The sequence below is a fragment of the Ascaphus truei genome, chromosome 4 (assembly GCF_040206685.1).
Source record: "Ascaphus truei isolate aAscTru1 chromosome 4, aAscTru1.hap1, whole genome shotgun sequence".
Lineage (NCBI taxonomy): Eukaryota > Metazoa > Chordata > Amphibia > Anura > Ascaphidae > Ascaphus > Ascaphus truei.
The window spans coordinates 242,423,654-242,447,898 of record NC_134486.1 but is presented as its reverse complement, the minus strand read 5'-3'; the positions used below and the strand labels follow the sequence as shown (position 1 = coordinate 242,447,898).

The window sequence follows — 24,245 nt, the reverse complement described above, 5'->3', positions numbered from 1 at the left end:
TTCTCCCCTCCTTGACCTCGGCTTGCTCTCCTACTACTCTGCTCTCTCCTACCCTGACCCGGATACCCACAATGATGAGTCCCACATCCGGCCGTGGCTTCAGGTCGGTGTATGAATAGCCCCACCTTGGCCTCGCGGTTCCGTCCTGTTTGTGGCAAGCAACCATTGCTCAGCCCCGCAAACACGGACCCCCTGAGGTGGGTTGAGTCCTGACCCTGCATTCAAGCCTGTTCCATAAATTGGAACTATACCTGGACCAGAACGAGAAACAGATGGATCAGCTCCAGACCATCGTACAGTCAGCATCAGAACAGGTACAGTGTTCATCGGCACCCCATGCCTCCACATCAGCAGTAGTTCAGGAACCAGTCGCCGTCCATGTCTCATCGGAACCATGACTCCCTGCTCCTAACCAGTATGACGGGGATCCACTCGGCTGTCAGGGTTTCTTAAACCAATGTTTCATTTAGTTTGAACTGTCACTCTGACGGATGAAGCCTTGGCCTGGACATCGCCTATTTGGTAAAATAGACCGGACTTCACTAATAACCTGTCTCTATTCACTCAGGAACTCCGTCTGGTCTTTGACACACCGGGACACAAAGTGATGGCTTCCTCTTACCTCTTGCACGTCTCACAAGGCTCCCATTTTGTAGCACACTATGCGACAGAGTTCCGGACCCTCGCCGCCGAGACAGGCTGTAATAATGCAGCACTAAGTGCAGTATTCTGACAAGGCCTCTCCGATAACCTCAAGAAGAAGATCTCAGCGCTTGAGCGGCCATCGGAGCTGGGGATCTTATCGCCCTCTGCATCCGAATGGATCAACGGTTGCAGGAACGGAGAGCCGAGAGAGCCAAGCACAGCGGAAGCGTTCGTCCCTTTCAAACTCGTTCATTTCCCTCCATGCCCAGCAACTTCCCAGAGTTGGAGAAACCAATGCAGCTGGGAAGTAGTATGCTCGTGTCCAGCAAGAAGTGCCACAGGAAGAACACTGGATTGTGTATGTACTGCAGTCTTGTCGATAGAGATAGCTGCTGCACACCATGAATGTAAAAATACAAGTATACAATTACCAGTGCTCCTATGTTCAGGGATAGCTTCTGGGTAATCCAGTGTACTTGATAAGAAAAAGCAACACAGGGCAATGAGGATTTTCTAATCTGTTTAATAAGACAAAAAACTGTGCGTCGTTTCGACTGACATAGGTCTTTCTCAAGTGGTAAGTGGCATGAAAATGAATGCCCCAAAGTGTCTCTTATAGCCGCTACAATGCCCATAGTGCTCTCTGTTGATGATATTCTACACCTGTCCTGATTCAATCCATCCTTGTGTTTCCTCATTAGTCAGCTGAATTAGCTTGCTGCAATCTGTGATAAGTCCTCAGTTTGTCCCGTGTTCCGGTGCATCTGACATCATCAGCTGAATTAGCTTTATGCAATCTGTATTCCGTGATAGGTCTTCGGGTTGGTTCGCCAGACGTCATCGCGGCCTCCGACGTCATTACGCTGTCGCCCTTGGTCTTCCATTTACCCGTTGCCACGCGATATGCCAGTGACATCATCACAGCCTCTGGGTTCTTCACGTCGATCACGTGACCCATCCTCAGTCATGTCGGCTCTCAGCTCCTCCTGCGCTTGCCGGTTACTAGGCACTGATGCTGCGCATGCGCATCCTCTTTTCTTCATTGCTCCAAATTGCAACGACTTTTCTCTTCTTGTCATCGCTGTATGGAGATACCATCCAGATTCCAATTTATGCAGCATATTGATACTAGCGATGTATTTCATCAAATATGTGAAAAAGAAAGGATAAATCAGCAGTGTATATCAACAGGTAACGTTACGCACGTGCACACACGAGAGTACTCTCACATAGTGGCAGCGCTGACCACGGGACAAGGGGGTTATTCTGTGCACACGGTGTGGGGGTACATGGTGGTGGGTGTGGGGATTATGTGATATCCTTATGCAGTGCTAACCTTTAATGTGTTTAGTAAATGTTATGCTCATATATGCAGTAAAGCCTGTTCTGTTTTACAACCGTTTGCTTAACGTGATTGTTTCCTGTGAGGGCCTCCTCCCACTCCGTTGGGATCCCTCCCAGGTGGAGGCATTGCACCACGAGATCGTATTATATGTATGTACCCCAGGCTCCCCAAGCGGAGGCTTAGGCTCCTGAGAGCCACACAGGTATACACAGCAGGTAGTAGCGTCTGTATTCACAGGGAATACCCATTAAACCAATATAGCACAACCTGCAGGGAACTTGATCACGTATATCACGTTACTTGTCATACAATGTTATTCTACTCCTGATTTTGTACGTTTTTCCACTTCTCGGCTGATAAAATTGATCACCTGTATTTAAGCTGTTGCAAATACTGTAGCTATGACATTTCAAACAACCCCATTTAGGAGTACTCAAGAAATGTGGTTTAAAATAGTGGTCCTTGTGTTCAGCAATAATCAGCATATCCTTGAGGTTTTCACCCCTCTGATATGCAAATCGCGGTCGCTTTTTGCAGAATGTACCCAAAACTTTGTCTGTTTGCAATACTTTGCAATGCTTGTTTATACATTTTTTTAATAAAACCACTTGCCGTGGTGAATTTTGTGACAATTGTAATCCTTGCATTCTCTTTTGTTACTGAATGGACTTTTGGAATACTAGAAAAAGCCTGTTGTATCACAGCTTTAGAATGTCCTCTCTCTAAAAATCATGTGTTAATTTATTTTAATGTGCTTTCCAAATGTGGCTGTCTATCCACTATTCGTGTTGCCCTAACTTTTTGTGGAAAGGGGCAACATGTTTTTAAGACATTCAGGATGGAAACTTGACGCGTGTAATGTTGCGTTCCTATCCGTTGGTTTGCGGTATAGGTCACTATATAATTTGCCGTCTACTTTAGTTAATAGCACATCTAAAAAAGAAATTTGATCACTACTCCAATTTTTTTGTAAAACATACAGTAGTTTGAAGTCCATCCAGATAATCAAAATAGTTAGTCAATTCATCTGATGTGCCCTCTCATGGGAACAATACACTGGAATGTTAATGAGCCAAGAGGACACAAATAACTTTTTGTTCACAGCTGCATTGAAAATCAACCACACCAGTGTACATCTGCATTGCCCCAAAGGTTGACAGCCTGATGGGGCTCACCAAGAGCTGCTCCCCTCTGCACAGGACCAGCGTGCTAAGGGTTAACATTTGCTTGTACTTTGTGGAACGTCAACCCCACCCACTGGAATGTTAATGAGCCAAGAGGACACAAAGAACTTTTTGTTCACAGATACATTGAAAATCAACCACTACATCTGCGTTGCCCCAAAGGCAGACAGCTTTTGGCGCAGCCAAAGGGTGTGAGCCGTTTGCTGCCGTTTGCTGCTGTTAAAGTGATGTTAAAGCTGCTCTATTTCAATCGGAAAATCACAAGCCCTTTAACCCCTGTACCCAATTTTCCAACTCGATCTGTCCATGAAATGTCTGTGAAGTGACTGTATAACCCTGTTCTTTTAATGTAATCATGTATTTTTATAACTCTGTGCCCAGGACATACTTGAAAACGAGAGGTAACTCTCAATGTATTACTTCCTGGTAAACATTTTTATAAATAAATAAAGTATAGCTCGTATCTTATTAAGGAAATAAAATGTGTCCCTAATATAAGATCTCCCATTGGTCACTAATGGCTGTAGAAATTTATTTATTTATAAAATGTTTTACAAGGAAGTAATACATTGACAGTTACCTCTTGTTTTCAAGTATGTCCTGGGCACAGAGTTATAATGACAACTACATGGTTACAAATACATAGTTACAATAAGTGAAAAGGGTTATACAGTACATTATATACAAGACATTGTATGCAGTTAAAAGTAATATATAATATAGGCGTATATAACAGTTACAGACCAGATAAAAATGTGAGACAGCTTAAGTTATGAAAGAACTTAGAAATGTATCAACATATACCGCCAAAGGCTGGTTGATAGAGTTTGTGGATGAAATGATTGGCCTTCCTGGAGGTTTATGCAAACCCTTGTGTATTTTTGGTAACAAATACAGTACCGGCTTATTAAACAGATTAGAAAATCCGCAATGCCCTGTGTTGCGTTTTCTTATCTACTGCAGTCTTGTAGGACATCATTCTCTTTTTTGTCCCAATAAGTCGGGAAACGCCACTTCCCAGTTAGATCCGAGAGTGTCACACTGGGAACACTCTGCTCTTCTCCCACAGGCTTACACCTACTGGGCTCCTGCTTCCGATTGGATTGATCGGGGAAGCCTTTGCAGTCAAGACGCAGGCCTTCTTGGAATCCGGGTCAGGCGGCATCTTCATCGATCAGGGTTTCTTCGAGAAAAATTGTGTCCCTTTGATTAAGGAGTTTCCTGTAGGTTTGGAGGCAATCAATGGCAGACCCCTACAGTCGGCTTTCATTTCCTTTTCATTTAATTTTCCAGTTACGGTTGAGGACGGTAAGGACCATACGGAAGACATCCGATTTGATGTTATCAACTCCCTTTCTGTCAACACAATTCTGGGGTTACATAGTTACATAGTAGATGAGGTTGAAAAAAGATGTACGTCCATCAAGTTCAACATATGCTAAATTTAGATAACAGATACTTTATCCTATATCTATACTTACGTATTGATCCAGAGGAAGGCAAACAAAACCCCCCAGTGTTATATCATCCAATGATATATCAGAAGGGGAAAAATAAATTCCTTCCTGACTCCAAGAATTGGCCATCGGATTAATCCCTGGATAAACATTCTTCCCATGTATACTTATTTGGTATATACCTGTATACCTTCCTATACTGGTTGTGGTTCACCTTGGCACTGGCTGGGGTACCCCCTTAACCCAGGGATTCTCTCAGCAAAAGGAATACATATTTATTCATGTGCCTCATTCTCCTTTCCAAGTTATGCTGAAGCAGGGCTGCCTAGTAGTGAATTGCGGTTACGTTTTCAAGGGGAGGTATTGCCTGGACAAGGTGCCTACATGTTTGTGAGAATCAGACATGATTCCCGGGTACATTTGTCAGAGAACCATTAACTTTGGATCCCGACTCGCTGGGCACATTCTGACAATGGTTCCTCTGCAAACCCACCCTTGAAACTCATTCACTTGCAATCCCCGCTTGACTGCATACCCGGAAAGGGTAATGTAATGATACAATGTTACTAAGTCCAAGAGCTAATTCTCTTGGACCCTTATACACGGAGTAGGGGTAACCAAACGGTCTTGACCTTTATTATATAGCCTGGTTACCCCCTCCTGTTAGTCTCAATGAATGAGGGTCCTATTAAAAGTCCTAGATATTGTACAAAAAAGTGACAACTCGCATGCAGTAACTATACAGCTGGTGTTGGCATCCTCGCGGTTGGGGGGATGACATCAGGCATTACAGTGTCTGCGTATCCTAAATACATGATGACCAAAACCTCAACGCATTTCACGTCATATGACGCTTCATCAGGGGGTTGGTCTGTGGATCTATGGGCTGGCATATACTGTATATACCCTAAAATGTTCCCCCCTAATTTTGATCCCGACGTGTCAAATACCTTCCAATTAGAACACAGAAACTTAAGAGACAAAAATACCCTTGAACAACACATACAATACATGAATCCAAAAAAGACAATATTAACATATAAACATAACCACATTAAGTTACTTGTATTGAATTGATTGCAATCAGCGAAATAATAATTACAAATAGGAATACTTAACTGTATACTCAAATGAATTGTAAACAAGGGGACTCATTTGTTCCCACAATCCACAGAAAATATCTGAATAATTATGGTATCAGCATATAAGTGTAAATAGATGGAATATACATCTAAATGAATGGATAAATCGCCAGATGTGGTGAATTATTAAATCATGGCTATAATTGACCTGGCCAGTTCGAATTGTAGCCATGCTCATGGGCAGTGTTCGACAAATCACCCAAAAATCTACTCGCCCAACCAAAAAATCTACTCGCCACCTAGTCCCGCCCCCAACCCGCCCCTAGTCCCGCCCCCAACCCGCCCCTAGTCCCGCCCCCAACCCGCCCCTAGTCCCGCCCCCAACCCCCCTTTAAAATAAAATATATAAATAAAGAACATTTAATAAATTCCTAGTCAGAACAACATTCGTTTTTGACATAAATGTATTTATTGTATTACATTATACTACAATTAGTCCTTGTTACGTGTGTGTGTGTGTAAATGTCGGATCTAGAAATAAAAGCCAGGTGGGAATGACTAGTTTCCTGAACCCCTTAACCAGTGTCTGGACGTCCCCGCTTCACAATATCTAAAGCAGCAATCCCGCCTGGGATCTTACCTGATCCGCAGTCCCTCAATGTCCAGGTACCCTCATTCCCGCAATGTTATACATTGGAGGGGAGGTGTTCCCTACCTGTCTTCTGGGTTAGGGGGGGTTCCGATGTCTTCCGTGTGAAGCTTGAGTCAGATCTGGAAGAAAGTAGTATAGGTTATTTCGGTGTAGTATAGGGCAAGTAAGATATATAGGGTAAATAAGAGATCCAGAGTGTGGGGGAGAGAGAGAGTGTGGAGGAGAGAGAGAGTGTGGGGGACAGAGAGAGGGGGAGAGAGAGAGAGAGAGAGAGAGTGGGGGAGAGAGAGAGTGGGGGAGAGAGAGAGAGTGTGGGGGAGAGAGAGAGAGAGTGTGGGGGAGAGAGAGAGAGAGAGAGTGTGGGGGAGAGAGAGAGAGAGAGAGAGAGAGAGTGGGGGGGAGAGAGAGAGAGTGTGGGGGAGAGAGAGAGAGTGTGGGGAGAGAGAGAGTGTGGGGGGAGAGAGAGTGTGGGGGAGAGAGAGGGTGGGGGGGAGAGAGAGAGAGTGGGGGGGGGAGAGAGAGAGAGAGAAAGTGTGTGGGGGGGGGAGAGAGAGAGTGTGTGTGGGGGGGGAGAGAGAGAGAGAGTGTGTGTGGGGGGGGAGAGAGAGAGAGAGTGTGTGGGGGGGAGAGAGTGGGGGAGAGAGAAAGAGAGAGGATGGGGGAGAGAGAGAGAGTGTCGGGGAGAGAGAGAGAAAGAGAGTGGGGGAGAGAGAGTGGGGGGAGAGAGAGAGAGAGTGGGGGGAGAGAGAGTGGTGGGAGAGAGAGAGAGTGGGGGAGAGAGAGTGGGGGAAGAGAGAGAGAGAGAGTGGGGGGAGAGAGTGGGGGGAGAGAGAGAGAGAGAGAGAGTGGGGGGAGAGAGAGAGAGTGGGGGGAGAGAGTGAGAGTGGGGGGGGAGAGAGAGAGAGTGGGGGGAGAGAGTGGGGGGGAGAGAGAGAGTGGGGGGAGAGAGAGAGGGAGAGTGGGGGAGAGAGAGAGAGTGTGGGGGGGGGGAGAGAGTGTGGGGGGGGAGAGAGAGTGTGGGGGGAGAGAGAGAGTGTGGGGGGGAGAGAGAGAGTGTGGGGGTGAGAGAGAGAGAGTGGGGGGAGAGAGAGAGAGTGGGGGGAGAGAGAGAGAGAATGGGGGGAGAGAGAGAGAGAGAGTGGGGAGAGAGAGAGAGAGTGGGGGGGAGAGAGAGAGAGAGTGGGGAGAGAGAGAGAGAGTGGGGGGAGAGAGAGAGTGTGGGGGGGAGAGAGAGAGAGAGAATGGGGGGAGAGAGAGAGTGGGGGGAGAGAGAGTGGGGGGAGAGAGAGAGGGGGGAGAGAGAGTGGGAGGAGAGAGAGAGTGGGGGAGAGAGAGAGTGGGGGGAGAGAGAGAGAGTGGGGGGAGAGAGAGAGAGAGAGTGTGGGGGGGGAGAGATAGAGAGAGAGTGTGTGGGGAGAGAGAGAGAGAGTGTGGGGGGAGAGAGAGAGATAGTGGTGGGAGAGAGAGAGTGTGGGGGGGAGACAGAGAGTGTGGGGGGAGATAGAGAGTGTGGGGGGAGAGAGAGAGTGTGGGGAAGAGGGAGAGTGTGGGGGAGAGAGAGAGTGTGGGAGAGAGAGAGTGTCGGGGGGAGAGAGAGAGAGTGGGGGGAGAGAGAGAGAGTGGGGGGAGAGAGAGAAAGAGAGAGTGGGGGGAGAGAGAGAGAGAGAGTGGGGGGAGAGAGAGAGTGGGGGGAGAGAGAGAGAGTGGGGGGAGAGAGTGAGAGTGGGGGGAGAGAGAGAGAGTGGGAGGAGAGAGAGAGAGTGGGGGGGAGAGAGAGAGAGTGGGGGGAGAGAGAGAGTGTGGGGGAGAGAGACAGTGTAGGGGAGAGAGAGAGAGATTGGGGGAGAGAGAGAGTGTGGGGGGGAGAGAGAGAGTGTGGGGGGAGAGAGAGAGTGTGGGGGAGAGAGAGAGTGTGTGGGGGGGAGAGAGAGAGAGAGTGGGGGAGAGAGAGTGGGGGGAGAGAGAGAGAGGAGAGAGAGAGAGAGAGAGAGAGAGTGGGGGGAGAGAGAGAGTGGGGGGAGAGAGAGAGAGTGGGGGGAGAGAGAGAGAGTGGGGGGAGAGAGTGAGAGTGGGGGGGGGGAGAGAGAGAGTGGGGGGAGAGAGAGAGGGAGAGTGGGGGAGAGAGAGAGAGTGTGGGGGGGGGAGAGAGAGTGTGGGGGGGAGAGAGAGAGTGGGGGGAGAGAGAGAGGGAGAGTGGGGGAGAGAGAGAGAGTGTGGGGGGGGGGGGGAGAGAGAGTGTGGTGGGGGAGAGAGAGTGTGGGGGGAGAGAGAGTGTGGGGGGGAGAGAGAGAGTGTGGGGGGGGAGAGAGAGAGTGTGGGGGGAGAGAGAGAGAGTGGGGGGAGAGAGAGAGAATGGGGGGAGAGAGAGAGAGAGAGTGGGGAGAGAGAGAGAGAGTGGGGGGAGAAGAGAGAGAGTGGGGGGAGAGAGAGAGAGAGTGGGGAGAGAGAGAGAGAGTGGGGGGAGAGAGAGAGTGTGGGGGGGAGAGAGAGAGAGAGAATGGGGGGAGAGAGAGAGTGGGGGGAGGAGAGAGTGGGGGGAGAGAGAGTGGGGGGAGAGAGAGAGAGGGGGGAGAGAGAGTGGGAGGAGAGAGAGAGTGGGGGAGAGAGAGAGTGGGGGGAGAGAGAGAGAGTGTGGGGGGAGAGAGAGAGAGATAGTGGTGGGAGAGAGAGAGAGTGTGGGGGGAGACAGAGAGTGTGGGGGAGATAGAGAGTGTGGGGGGAGAGAGAGAGTGTGGGGAAGAGGGAGAGTGTGGGGAAGAGGGAGAGTGTGGGGGAGAGAGAGAGTGTGGGAGAGAGAGAGTGTCGGGGAGAGAGAGAGAGAGTGGGGGGAGAGAGAGAGTGGGGGGAGAGAGAGAAAGAGAGAGTGGGGGAGAGAGAGAGAGAGTGGGGGGAGAGAGAGAGTGGGGGGAGAGAGAGAGAGTGGGGGGAGAGAGTGAGAGTGGGGAGAGAGGAGTGGGAGGGAGGAGAGAGTGGGGGGAGAGAGAGAGAGTGGGGGGAGAGGAGTGTGGGGGGGAGAAGTGTAGGGGAGAGAGAGAGAGATTGGGGGAGAGAGAGAGTTGGGGGAGAGAGAGAGTGTGGGGGGGAGAGGAGAGTGTGGGGGGGAGAGAGAGAGTGTGGGGGGGAGAGAGTGTGTGGGGGGAGAGAGAGTGTGTGGGGGGGAGAGAGAGAGGAGTGGGGGGTGAGAGAGAGAGAGAGAGTGTGGGGGGAGAGGAGTGTGGGGGGGGAGAGAGAGGGTGTGGGGGGTGAGAGAGAGAGAGTGTGGGGGGGGAGAGTGAGGTGGGGTGAGGAGTGTGGGGAGAGAGAGAGTGGGGGGAGAGAGATGGGGGGAGTAGAGAGAGAATGGGGGGAGAGAGAGTGGGGGAGAGAGAGAGAATGGGGGGTGAGAGAGAGAGAGAGAGTGGGGAGTGGGAGAGTGGTGGGAGAGAGAGAGAGTGGGGGAGAGAGAGAGAGTGGGGAGGAGAGAGAGAGTGGGGAGAGAGAGTGTGGGGGGAGAGAGAGAGTGTGGGGGGAGAGAGAGGTGGGGGGAGAAGAGAGTGGGGGGGAGAGAGAGAGAGTGGGGGAGAGTGAGAGAGTGGGGGAGAGAGAGAGTGAATGGAGAGAGAGAGTGTGGGGGTGAGAGTGGTGGGGGGAGAGAGAGTGTGGGGGGAGAGATTTGAGGAGAGAGTGTGGGGGGGAGTGTGAGTGAGAGTTGTTGGGGGGGGAGAGGGGATAGTGTGGGGGGGGAGAGAGTGTGGGGGGGGAGTGAGTGTGTGGGGGGTGAGAGAGGTGTAGGGGGGGAGAGTGTGTGGGGGGAGAGAGAGTGTGGGGGGGAGAGTGAGTGTGGGGGGAGAGAGAGAGTGTGGGGGGAGAGAGAGAGTGTGGGGGGAGAGAGAGAGTGTGGGGGGAGAGAGAGAGTGTGGGAGAGAGAGAGTGGGGGAGAGAGAGAGTGGGGGAGAGAGAGTGGGGGAGAGAGAGAGTGGAGGAGAGAGAGTGGGGGGGAGAGAGAAAGTGTGGGGGGGAGAGAAAGTGGGGGGGAGAGAGAGAGAGTGTGGGGGAGAGAGGGAGAGTGTGGGGGAGAGAGAGAGAGTGTGGGGGAGAGAGAGAGAGTGTGGGGGAGAGAGAGAGAGTGTGGGGGAGAGAGAGAGAGTGTGGGGGAGGGAGAGAATGTGTGGGGGAGAGAAAGAGAGAGAGTGGGGGGAGAGAGAGAGAGTGTGGGGGAGAGAGAGAGAGTGTGGGGGAGAGAGAGAGTGTGGGGGTGGAGAGAGAGAGAGTGTGGGGCGGAGACACAGAGGGGAGAAATGGTGGGTGATACACAGAGAGAGAGAGGGTGACTGACTGGGGTGGGGGGTGACTGACTGGGGCGGGGGGTGACTGACTGGGGCGAGAGGGTGACTGACTGGGGCAGGGGGTGACTGACTGGGTCGGGGGGGGTGACTGACTGGGTCGGGGGGGTGACTGACTGGGTCGGGGGGTGACTGACTGGGGCGGGGGGGTGACTGACTGGGGCGGGGGGGTGACTGACTGGGGGGGTGACTGACTGGGGGGGGGTGACTGACTGGGGGGGTGACTGACTGGGGGGGGTGACTGACTGGGAGGGGGTGACTGACTGGGGGGGTGACTGACTGGGGGGGGTGACTTACTGGGGGGGGTGACTGACATGGGGGGGTGACTGACTTGGGGGGGTGACTGACTTGGGGGGGGTGACTGACTTGGGGGGGGTGGCTGACTGGGGGGGGTGGCGACTGATTGGGGGAGGTGACTGATTGGGGAGGTGACTGACTGGGGGGGGGGTGACTGATTGGGGGGGTACCTCTGGTGTCACATACTCCCATACACACATACACATTCACACACACACGGGGGAGGAGAGGCCGCGACCAGCACCACCACCGCGCTCCTCCCACACCTACCCGCGCCCATCTCCCGCTTGTGGGGGGGGCAGGCAGACATCCCCCCCATACCTCACGCGGGCGTATTGGAAGCTTTAGGGAGGCAGGGTGGGTGGGAGGGACGTGGCGAGGTATCCCCCAGCGGGCACCACTGCCCTGCTCCCCTCGCCGGCATGTCATCACAGTGCGCGGCCAAGCAGCTTTGCAGGCTGCTTCTTCCCCCCAGCCCGCGGCGGCATGAAGCTCGTGGGGGGGGGGGGCAGGCCGACATCCCCCTCCCACCTCATGCGGCAGCTGCGCCGTCATGAAGCTAGCTGGCGGGAAGGCGGCAGGGTGGGTGGGAGGCACGTGGTGAGGGCCGAGGCCCCCCCCCGCACGCCAACTGGGCTGCAGCAGTGGGGACCTCCCGGCCCGGGCAGCAATTGGTGGATCAAGGGGAAGGGGACAGGGAAAGGGGACAGGGGAAGGGGACAGGAGGAGGGAACAGGAGGAGGGGAAGGGGACAGGAGCAGGGGACAGGAGCAGGGGAAGAGGACAGGAGAGCTAACGCAAAGGCGGAGGCACAGAGTGCCACGGTGGGGAGTAGGGAGCCATGTGGGGACCAGGGGGATCGCAGGGAAGGAGCAGAGGGGCCGCAGCATGGAGAGATTGTTGAGTACTTACTCTCCAACAGATGTCCGGGCAGAAAGAATGGCCGCTCGTTGGGGGCGGGCTCATATAGAGCCTGGCCGCGCGCCCACAGAGCCTGGGAGCGCGCGCCAATCAGCTGTCAGGCAGGGGGAGTTTTTATTTTATTTTTTAGCGCGAGCAGGGAAAATTTCAGCACGAGCAGGGAAATTTAAAAAAACAAACACATGTGCTGCTTGGGCCAATATTTACTCGCCCGGAGGTTAAATCCACTCGCCCCGGGCGTGTAAATGTATAGCATTGTCGAACACTGCTCATGAGTCTTTTAAGGATACCCAATTATCTCCATATAGAAACATAACCCATTGATACTCGGATTTGTAATTAGTTGTATATTCCAGATAGATAATAATTCATTATCACCAAATAGAACAAAAATATGATCAATATGTCTCAGTATTTAGATGTTGCATTGGCAAAACAATGGGTCCAGATGATCTTGTATAGTATCCATAGATGGTAATATAAAGGATGTTAACAAAAACATATATATATATATATATATATATATATCCATCAATTGCACAATCATAGCAGAAAGGATATATCTAACATCAAGTCAAATCTGCTGACAATAACATTGGTCATATAGCATATATAGACCTATTGGTCAGAAGGGTCTTATATATTATCCCAAAATGATTACACACAATTGGGAAGAGGAAATTGATGAATGCAAGTGAAAGACTGTTAATAAATGATTGTATAACACAATACAAAAGCTCTTAATATTCCAAATGGAAATGTTTTGTCTTATGACATATAATAGATGTTTCCAATATATGTAGCCCATTTCATCATTTCAAAAATGGAGTAAGTTCTATCAATTCATTAAGTCCTGAGGGTGCTTTACTGTTTAGTGTGTATATCCAGAACTGTTCTATTTGGAGGAGCCCTAGATCTCGGTCACCTCTTCTTGGGTCTCTCTAGATCACCTCTAAACCGCAATTCCTCATGTCTTCCATCAGCAATTCCTCATGTCTTCCCTCATGATGGACTAGAAAGAGTTGTGCTAAATTATGAATCTTTTTGCCTTTCTCTAGATGACATTTGGCATTTTTGATCCCATGTATGTGTTCCCCAATTCTGACCTTGAGGGGTCGGATGGTTTTACCAATATACCTAAGTTTACATGGACAATCAATTATATACCAGAACATTTGTGAGACAATTTATGAATTGTGATACTGGATACTCTTTGCCAGTCCTTGTGTCACATACAGTCTTATCTCGTGACATGTTTGCACATAATGCATCTACCACATATATAATTTCCTAGTGGTTTCTCTAAGAATTTTTTTGTGGTATAATTGATTTTTCATTTTTTTGATTGATTTATTTATAAAAATGTATTACCAGGAAGTAATACATTGAACGTTACCGCTCGTTTTCAAGTATGTCCTGGGCACAGAGTTATGATGACAAATGACAAATGTTGGTAATATTATGGGACCTTTCATAAAGTAAACCAGGACAGGTTTGTACACCTCTAGTGTACAGTAGATTAGGGTTAGGCCATACTGTAGATATCTAAACGTGTTCTCTTACCAGATGTACATCAGAATAAAAGTGTGCTTTCTTATCTGAGGTGTCCTGACCAAGTCCATGAAGGAAGGAATCTGCTTTTTGCCGACATCTTCATCTGCTGTTAGGATCTATTGTACAAAAAGCAACACTAAAAAGTGACTGCCATGAGCATCACAATGTTATCAAAAAATATAATGCACAGACGTTTGTTAAACATACACAGTTTTAGGACATCTAAAATGTGCAATTGCAATATGTTTTGAACATTAAAACACCATGTTAGATATAGATACACTATATTTGTTTTAATAAAGCATACAATAGAACGACATCCTTAAAATGTATTTAAAAAAAAAAAAAAAAAAATACTTTCTTGACATAACACTAAACGGTGATAGATTAAACTTGAAAAATGTGAACCTTCATATAACAATGCCTTGCTAGTATACAGATGCCAGTTCCATATACAGTATATTTAGAAACGACTAAATAAATACCAATATACTGCACTTTTTGGCTATTGTACTATTTTGAGGCTCATGTCCCTGGAAATTATTAGATACACAATATGCAAAACAAAATTTGTTGAAATTTGCCGTTTTGCGAAAATGGCAAATGTCTGGAAAAAGTGAACCAAGCGTTAAAAGTAAATGTACACGGCCACGTACTGTAGTTCTTTATCTACTGCGACTTACTGCCACTTTCATTAAATGCTGGGCAAAGTTTTGCAAAATTCACTGGATACATAACCAAACACTGTAACATTTCAGAAAATGTCTGTGAAAACGCAAAATATAATATTTGAAAAAAACATATTGAGAAACAAATTTGAGGACATTCTCCACCAAATAAAATACAACCCCGAAGCTGTAATTCAGGGCCACTACCGCATACAAACTCACATTGAAGTCAGTGAGATTCTCCTTCCCCAATCTGCACTATCGCAGTGTAATGAATAACCCCTAACCTGTTAAACACTCTTCCTATATCAGTATGGGTCTACTTCTTTACCACTTTACCTCTAAAGTTTCTGGTACAGTTTTCCTATTCCTCTTGGCAATATGTTGGATAGCTTCTCTTGCTTCAGCCTTCCTGTTTTGGGAAATGAGCCACCGAGGAGACTCCGGAACACACCTGTAAAAAGGTGAAGCTTGATATTAGCGAGGGAAGAGGTGTTAACTGCTATGGTATCTGCTGCACCTTGTATCATGCGTAGAGATGGGTGAACCAGTGCAAATCATTTCCCCCAACTCCCCCCCTTTTTTTTGTGGATTCTTAAAGAATCATTTTATTCTCAAAAGCTTGCATCCTTCCGTTAACCAATAAACGTAACTTCTCTACTTCTTTGTTTTCTCCCTACAAACAATTTTAATAAGGAAATGATGTGGTGTTTTTTTATCATAAGTGAGATTTTCTAAAAAAAAAAAAAAAAAAAAAGAAAGAAAGAAAAAGAAACGTGTATTGTTATAATTGTGGTAACATGGTTTGATATTTTTTTTCTAAATTTTTTTTTTACCAGTAATATAGCAAGAACATGAAGTTTGGCAATGTGACCGCCAGCTGCAACCATCTCCAGTTAGTAATGCCATAAGCAACGCCAGAGAGTACTAAAAGTCCAACAGTGAAGGCCACCTGGTACAAAACACCTACGGTCTTTCTGTGCTCCAAGCCGACAAACTCTGCAACTACAAACATGACAATAGGTGTTTAGGAAATTATCTTATGACTTCAGTAATATTATACATAATACAGAGAGAATGTGCTGGAAATGCATACTATAAAACTACAGTACTGTTTAAACAAAACAGTTTGAAAAATGTATTTTAAGAAAGCACCTGTAGCCACCACACACTCCTTCTATCAAGATGTGTTCAAGATGCTACTTACTGTACATTTAACATGTGACTAATATATTGTGAAATATATCCACTAATGCAGCCCTAAATTCAACTGCATAAAGTGTTTCTACAATGGAGGATTCTTTGTATGTATTTATTTTGACAGCACCAACACCAGGGAAGTGTTTCTAAGCATCCCATGAGTGCGAGTCATAACTTGAAAGACGTATACATTCCCCCTACACTTCCTCATGAATTGATGTCAGCAGTATTGGTGATGTCTGTAGCAAGCAAGTTGTTCTTGCCATTTTGAATTCTCAGAGAATGACATTGGCACACAATTCAATATCCTGTGAAGGCAACTTCCCCATGCTGGAAAATAGTTCAGCTCCATTCAGATGAATGTGACTAAAATCTACTCCAGTGCAGGAAAGATGTCTTCACAGTATATTGAATAGGAGTAATAAATTGAGTATGGTCATATATTGGGAGACCTTCTGGTTCAGGTGCAACAAATCAGAACAAGTTATTTTATAAGATTTGATCTCCCATCTCAAGTTACAGTAGATGAATTATTGTAGGTCTCCCCATAACACATTCAAGCCAGATATGTATAAACACAAACCATTCACCTGTCATAATCAAAGTTCATACGCTCCACCAGGGATTCGTACTAATTTGGATGACATGCTAAATTGCATGTATGGGAGCATCATTACAGGTCTTTATCAATTTTACAAAGAAGCAAAGATGTCTTACTTAGTATATAACCTGACAACCAACTGCCTTTGCTGACTAAGCCTTGAATAAATCGGAAGATAACCACCCCGGGGTAAGTTGGAGAAAATGCCACACCAACACCAGAAACACCAGTTATAAAGAGACTAATTAAGAGGCAGGGTTTACGGCCAAATCTAAAGAAAAAATAAATAAATAACGTTATTCCTCCTATATGCATTTTCCGAAAAAGCAACAAGAATGAAGTATCCATACGCTAAATAAACTGTGCTCACCAGCCTCTAGTAATAATTTAGTTTGTCTTGTTTTACACTTTTGTACACTATATTTTAATGATTATTTAGAGAGGATGGGTTTATTTATAGATTTAGTTTTACAGCACCTGAACAAAGTAAGTGTTTCTGAGCAGTTTATTAGTGAGTTTGTTACTGAACAGAGGGCAAAGTTGAACAGAGTTTTGTGCTATGAAGGTCTTCCACATACGTGGAATGTATGTAACGTGTACGTTACAGGCTTCATTGTTCCCTCTGGTTGGATATATTGTGAAACCCTGTGATGTTCTGAGTTATAATGGGTTGTGTTAGCCACACCTACAGTACCTGAGGAAAGGCCATGTTCGCCTGAAACGTCGCTGTGGCTACTCTAACAAATTAGATAAAGATTTTTTCAATTGAATTGAAGCCTGTTTGTTCCTTGTAAGGATTAGACCATGCGTTTTTTACTGAGTGCTATCTCTCATCTTGTTTTTTTCAATTTGTGGCTTTTTGTTGTCATTTAGACCAGGCAGCTTTGAGAAAAGCACCTATATAATTTTTTTTATACATTTTGTGTAACTTTTTACCCATTAACAATATATATTTTTTGTATGTAGCACTAGGAACAATGAAGCTGGCTACATCTCTAACATCATAGCGACCCACTTTCCACGTGCTTATTCCTCCAATAATAACATTGAAATATACTAGCAGAACAATGTTTGACAAATGTTTTCCCCAGAATCGGCTTTATGTGATCCAATTATGGAGATGCCACATCAATGTATAAATAATTAGGTCTTTTACATGTTCTATAAACAGAAAGTTTTAGAAACCTTTACAGTGCTATGCATACTTTGCTGTACAGGTATGTTATGAAGGGTTCTATCGACTCTAGGACTGCAAAACTGGGTCAAAACGTGGGCAAAAAGCAGCACCACTTTTATTAAAGAAAAGAAATCCTACTGAAAGCAGTTGGCAATTTTCCTTTAAATAAATCTGGTGTAATTAATGGTCTTGCACTGGTTTTCTCCAAGGTTTGCAGTCGGGAGATTATACTTAAATATATACATATATGTATATGTTAAGAAACAGCATTAAAATAATGTCATCGTAAATTCCTATTTTTCTCAATTTCATAAAATGTGTCTTCACAATACAATTAACATCACATCATAATTTGTTTTCCTATGGTACCCCGTCTTCAGTTGGATCGAAGCAGTAATAGTTGACAAGGGACCAGACAAACCCTGTACAAGAAATATCACTACCTCTGTATTATACTTGCACATCTGGTGGTTAGAACTTACCCCAAATAAGTCAATAGAGTCGTTTAGTTGCAATTTGCTAAATATCTTTTCCTAATCCAATTTTGCTAAATTAAATGTTAAATTTCTATATTAATTGTTGATAACTTGTGCGTATCTTCTGTCTTTCTGGAGCTTTATAGCCAAACATAAAAAGAAAATCCCCTTCTTGTTTGTAAAACTATAAAGGGGAAGGGTGAACAGTTTCAGATTAAACACATGGATTAAATAAATGCTTCTCTTGTCTTATTACCAGTAGTGTCATATGTGACGCTACAGGAGGGGGCCTGCTCCGGAAAAAGTAACACTTTCACATACACACACATTTCCTCCAAAAAAATGACGCTCTAGGCTGAAGACTACTCACCTCTTGTCTACAGCAATATAATTCTGCAGCACAGTCTGTTTCTCTCTCTTTTGTCTAAGTAAAACGTGTGCCTGGTCTCAAGGGAATAAACTGCCATACATAACAATAAGGTTCAAATGTAAAAAAAACCCCTATAATTTAAGAGCTTCTTACATTTGACCCACATGCAAGCAGAAAATGGTTCAGTGCATCAAAGAAAAGTATTTTGGCCTTCAAACATGCACCCAGTATCATTTTTGTTTGTGTACTTTTCCAATTTGCTCAGTACAGTTAACGTTCGTACCTGTCTGCAACATATCCGATGAACAAGGAGCCAAGAAAGAATCCAAGGTTCACAAATGATTGAAACAGATCCAGCTTCCAAGAATCGGCACACACAAGATTAAACTGAAGATGCATGGGACAAACTAGGTATAACAATCAGTGATATGTTGAACACACAATTTACAGTATAACAAAAATATCACATTCATTTAATGAAATAGGGCAATACAATTTTAAACACACAGATACCCAGCAAGCTCTAAAAAAACAAAACAACAATTACCACATTATGTGTGTGTGTGTGTGTGTGTGTGTGTGTGTGTGTGTGTGTGTGTGTGTGTGTGTGTGTGTGTGTGTGTGTGTGTGTGTGTGTGTGTGTGTGTGTGTGGGTGTCAATTTGAGTGCCAATGGGCATGGCTAAATGTACAGTATATAACAAAAAAAACAACAAAGAAGTCCAATATGACAAAAATATACAGTAAAATACCTTTATATCTCTTGAAAAAAGGGTCCTTTAGTTAAACCCTTTGGCCAAAGCATTTTAAGCCTGCAAGCCACTTCAAGGCATACCAAATATTGTAGGTCCTAACACTAACTGATTAAAATTCTTATTTACCGCTATAGTTAGAGGAAGAATGACAATTGATCATTCTTCCTCTATAGAGGTAAATAAGAATTTTAATCAGTTAGTGTTAGGACCTGCAATATTTGGTCATGCCTTGAAGTGGCTTGCAGGCTTAAAATGCTTTGGCCAAAGGGTTTAACTAAATTACCCTTTTTTCAAGAGATATATAGGTATTTCCTGTATATTTTTGTCATATTGGATTTAGCGTTGGGCAATACAATACCAAGACAATGCCAATTTACAATGATGAAGAAATTTGGGTACAGTTACTAAAAATATATCATTAATGTATTTAAGAAACTAATGTTTCAGCCCACAAATGGATTATTTCATGTACCTGTAAATGATGTATCTGGTTTTACGTAATTAAAATTAGGTTTGCTACTATATGCCATACAAGGAATGCAGCAAGTGCATTTTTTTATTGGGAAGAAAGATTCACACGCGATTCTCCACTGGAAAAAGGGGAATATTCAACCACTTAGGGTATTTCTGTAATTGCAGTTTTTAAAGCACCAATACTACATTCCCCTTTTTTTGTGTTATTTTAATATGTAAGGCATGTGACAATATATAATTCTACATTCTTACCGAAGCTGGCAATCCCTTTGGTGCTCCCGTTATAAATCTGTAAAATTCCTTATTGTGTGCCTAACATAATGGCCACCTTTCAATTTCAATCAATCCGTCAGTCATTGTAACTCAACAGCTACAATGTATCCTTATATTACGAAGGTAATATTAACTATTGTTACAGTTTACAGCTCAAACTTTTGGGAACATTGGCAACAAATGATCACAAACAGGAAAGTGTTACAAGAAAACAAAGGATGCTCAGGATATAAAAAATGGCATTAAGAGTTGAATAAAAATATTTTAAAAACAGTATCAACTAATACTACAAAGCTGATTGATTTTAAAATAAATAAACATTTAACATTTCCCACGTTTTGGCGTTTTAACCTAAAACTGGCTGAAGCTGTTTTTTGAATATGCGGCCAGGTGCGAATTTGTAATTAAAATAGAATTGTTTTGCACGTGAACTGCCATTCATTACAGCTTTTTAAAATAGAATTTTAAATAGCTGTAATGATTGTCAGTTCACGTGTAAAACAATCTTTAAAAAACATTAATTGAAAAATAACTACAAGAGACAAGCGGTGCAGACTTAACACTGTTAATTACATGCAACAAAAACCTGAATATAGCAAAACACAGAAAAAATAGGTACTTTAAAAGAAAATAAGATATCCCAACTTTATTCCTTCAATGACACACGACAGTAAATCAGTGGACCAGAGATTAAGAAATACCTTGGATTGTACAGATGTATGTTACTGTACTTACTGATAATGCAGAATATTATGTTATAAAGCACAATATCACAAAGTCTCCATAATATTCAATAGCAGTGATAACGCACAATATTACAGAATATACCACCATAATGTGACAGAAGTTAAAATACCCCTGGCTACATTTGCATGTCTTACCATATTATGAACATGCACAGTACTGTAGATATGTTCTAAAAGATTAAATACTACTAAACTTGCTTATGCACATGCTATACAGTATGTGTTTGAAGTACTTTCAGGACTTTCAGTTAATTTAAGACCATGGAGTTTAAGGATCAATACATAAAATATTTTTTTGTGCGTGCCTATAATGAACTTTTTTTGTTTGCAAAGCACAAAAGAAGAATTAAAAGTACTGTGTAACTTGGTGGGCACTTATTACTATATCCTCTATACATACACAACAAAACTCTAAGGAAATACAATCCACACCAAAAAACAAATGCTGATAAAAGTTTATGCATCTTTGATAAAAATTGACAGCATTATCAACAAGTCTGGAAATGTTTAAATCTTGATCATCTGCATATGCTTTATGGTTAGGACTTAATAAATAATAAATCAAATGTATTTTAAACTACTGTAACTTCTAACTTCATACAAATGGTATTTAGAACTTTCTGTAGCATATATTGTTACAATTTAAGATGTTAAATCACTGCAGTATCCAATCCACTAACTATGAATGAGCTTGCATTATAATGGGCATAAGTATATATTTGGTTACATTTTAAGAATTTTCCCTGTCCTCTAAAATTATATAATTTAATGTCATGATTTTCAGTAAGATTAAACAGAGGATGGATTTATTGGTTTTGCACAAGTTTTTAGTAACGTATTTTCTCTCTTTTTTTTAAAAAAAAGTAAAAGATTGAGGTAAAATGTGGATTATGTGAACCTGAGGGACAGTCAAGATAAACAAAATGAGACTGTCGGAGTCACAATTATCATGCGTTTGTTTCTCTAAGTTATATTGCAACATAGAGCTACAAGCCACTCTGTCATCTTATCCAGCAACCAAAAAACATATCTACTGTACTGTAGCAGAGTCCAAACCTCCATTTTTCATATACTGTATATATAAGGGAAAACAATCATTTGTAAACTGCAATACAAAGAAGATATCTAGAACCCACTGAAATTCATCTACCAGAATAAATGTTCCATATCATTATAGAGGTCAAAAAGGGGGCTGCTAGTAGCCATCTCCCAGCTCTGGGTGATATTTTGCCTGTGTGCCTTGATGCTGCCATGTTGGACTGAAGCAATTGGGTAGATATTTTATTTTCCTCTGCTTTTCCAGGACAAACTTGAAAACAACTTGTAAAGTTGGATTTTCTGGTTAAATATCTATATTAAAAAAGAATGATAATACATAAAGTGGCCAAGTAGGACATACTACTCATTTGTGGGATCAAATCTTTTTAGAATTGTTTGATCTTTTGTACAATGAAGATTTGGGCTGCAAAATGGAACAAAGGAACACAAACGGCCATCCTTAGTATCTTCCACACAATAGATACTGGAAGTGAACTGCCCATTTTAGCCAAACAAAAGGAATTAAACAAGCCACAAATTGTCCCCATATTTTGTTACATTAAGATTTGTAGATTAGAAATACAAAAAAAATATCCCCCATATTAACTAAAAACCACTCTATACGGATTACACACCATTTAACTTTAGTTGTCACCTTCACACAACCTAGAAAATTCAGTCCAGGGGCCCATTCATTTAAATGTGTAGGATGATTCTTGTGTCCAGCTGATTCCCAGTGCATATAACCTTACCTCTGTCACAATGGATGATCCAGTAGTATCATACACCCATCCATCTTTACAACTTGTAATTGGCACGTTGCTCTCACTATAATCGGTTATATTGAATAATGGGTTTTTGCAACTCAAAGACGTCCTGTTCCAGTCTATATCATACTGGAAACACTGGCTTCTATATAATGAGTCGTCCAGGCCTGGGACTGTATAATTAAGCTCCTCTTCTAAACTCCATCCACATTTGCTGCGAATCTCCACGACTCCAGGATTAGCACACCTGAAATCAGGCACAAAGCCCAGAAACACTATGCCCACATAAATAGGGCTAAACACAGCAGAAATCAGGCACATCATCAGAAATGTCTGCTTCTGAAACAAACCAAATTGCCCAATGTGCTCCAAAATGTCATCAAAAGTAGGCATTTTTGAGCAGAAAAAAATAACCACCTTACGTTCTCTGTATACTGTACTGTATGTTGCTCTGATATTGGCCCTTGCACTGTGTATTTTCCAAGCTATTGAAAATTAACTAGCTGCAAGATGTTTGCCTAAGTTAAACAGTCTCATTTCTTTTATAAATCACTAAATCAAAGGGGTGGGCACCAGCAATGCAGTCATAAAAAAGCACACAAGAATAATCATTATTGGTTTACATACTAACAATTAATAGTACCGAATATTTTCACAGTAATAGAATAGCCCCCACCCCAATCCAAAAAATGGTATACCTTCATAGTAACCAGATATTTCATTTGTGCATTAAGTACAATGGTTTGAAAGAAGACCCTATAGCTTTTGCCGTACTGTTTAATAAATGTGGACCTTGCTTGATAAAACAGACAAATTTGGTTAATTTGTAGGTAAAAACAGCCATACATAAAGTTTCAATATTGATCCGAACAGGATGAATGGCAGACCTACCACAAACATTCTATCACCTAGACCAGTCTGGCATCAGCCCTGTCTTTTCTATGTATATAATGGGCAATATACTGACCATTATATTCATAGGCAAGATAAGCTAGACCAACCTGAAATAGATGATAAAATAGTTATTACAATACATTACAGTATATATTAACCCCTTAGTAGCCCACTGGTCAACTATTTGTGGGTTTCCATAACGAACTGACTACAAAGGGATTAATATAAACATAAAACTACACTACATACCCCCTTGTGCACCTTCGTGGTTAGTAAAGCATTCCCAAATGAATGTTGGGTTAATCCTAACGCTTATCAACTAAAGCGAATGACATAATGTTAAACTAGTAGTACTTCTTGAAAGCATCTCCATAGCAACCATATGGCCCCAAAAATCACTAAAATCATAAACAATCATTAGGGGACTTAAGAAGGTATTTAATTTGTTGTCCCTTTGTCATCTAAAAACCCACAGATTGTGCATAAAATGGCAAACATATCAAATTAACCCTCGCACTCCGCTGTCCCATTAGCACCAATAAAGATAAAGACCTCATGTGGATGAGGAACCTAAATGGATACCATACATGCTCTGGTTGCTTAGGGTGCAAATACAGTATAAAATGCAAAGATTTCAAGTCCAACATAACAGGCAAGGTATTTGAAATAGACACTTTTATGAACTGCAAAAGCAAGTTTCTTGTCTATTTATTAGAATGCCCTTGTGGGTTACAGTATGTTGGGATGATAGGCATACCTCTGAAAAGGCGTTTGGCGGAGCATGTTTATAACATAAAAAAAGGGTTAATAACGCACAGCGTCTCTAATCTAATCTAATCATAAAACACAATCAAAACCTAGAAGGTCTGCCATGTAAGGGGATAGATCCCCTAAACCAAACTGGAGAGGAGGGGACAGATTAAACTTAATATCCAGGCGTGAGAGCTTCTGGATCTACACATTAAAAACAATGGCCCCTGAGGGTCTAAACATAGAGGTTTATCTGGCATCCTTCCTCAAAGAAAGTTCAAATGTTTTTTTCTCTCTCTCCATAAAAAACAGTTTCAGTAAAAGAATTCTAACAGTATCCAAATTTTCCATGTAGTTTCTGTTTTTATATGTATTTTATATATTTTAGACATTTACTACAGATGCCAATATAAGCATTTTCAGTAAGTGTATATGAGGTATTAGCAGGAGATGTCCGGTTCTATACACTGTAGCATTGATGTTTTGTGATTTCCTCCTTTACTTATATGTGATGGGTTCATTACAATTCTAGGGCACTGATGCTGCAGTTAATATGTTATTTTATGGTATACTGTATCTCATGTGCATACATATGTAT

General features: G+C 43.6%; 1 protein-coding gene across 2 annotated transcripts in view; it reads right to left on the bottom strand.

Annotated features, from left to right (window-relative positions):
- Positions 1 to 22,486, bottom strand: part of LOC142493318 (solute carrier family 22 member 2-like) — a 61,893-nt gene extending 39,407 nt beyond the window's left edge. The window contains exons 1-6 of one of the 2 annotated variants that reach the window (XM_075597100.1): positions 21,989 to 22,483; positions 18,235 to 18,338; positions 16,045 to 16,199; positions 14,964 to 15,132; positions 14,467 to 14,581; positions 13,469 to 13,575 (exon numbers count right to left, since the gene is read on the bottom strand). In XM_075597100.1, coding sequence (XP_075453215.1) covers positions 13,469 to 13,575; positions 14,467 to 14,581; positions 14,964 to 15,132; positions 16,045 to 16,199; positions 18,235 to 18,338; positions 21,989 to 22,396 — 1,058 coding nt within the window. In that variant the 5' untranslated portion in view covers positions 22,397 to 22,483. Of the gene's footprint in view, positions 1 to 13,468; positions 13,576 to 14,466; positions 14,582 to 14,963; positions 15,133 to 16,044; positions 16,200 to 18,234; positions 18,339 to 21,988 lie in introns of both variants that reach the window. The other variant, XM_075597102.1, reaches the window with a different exon arrangement.
- Positions 22,487 to 24,245: the final 1,759 nt, after the last annotated feature.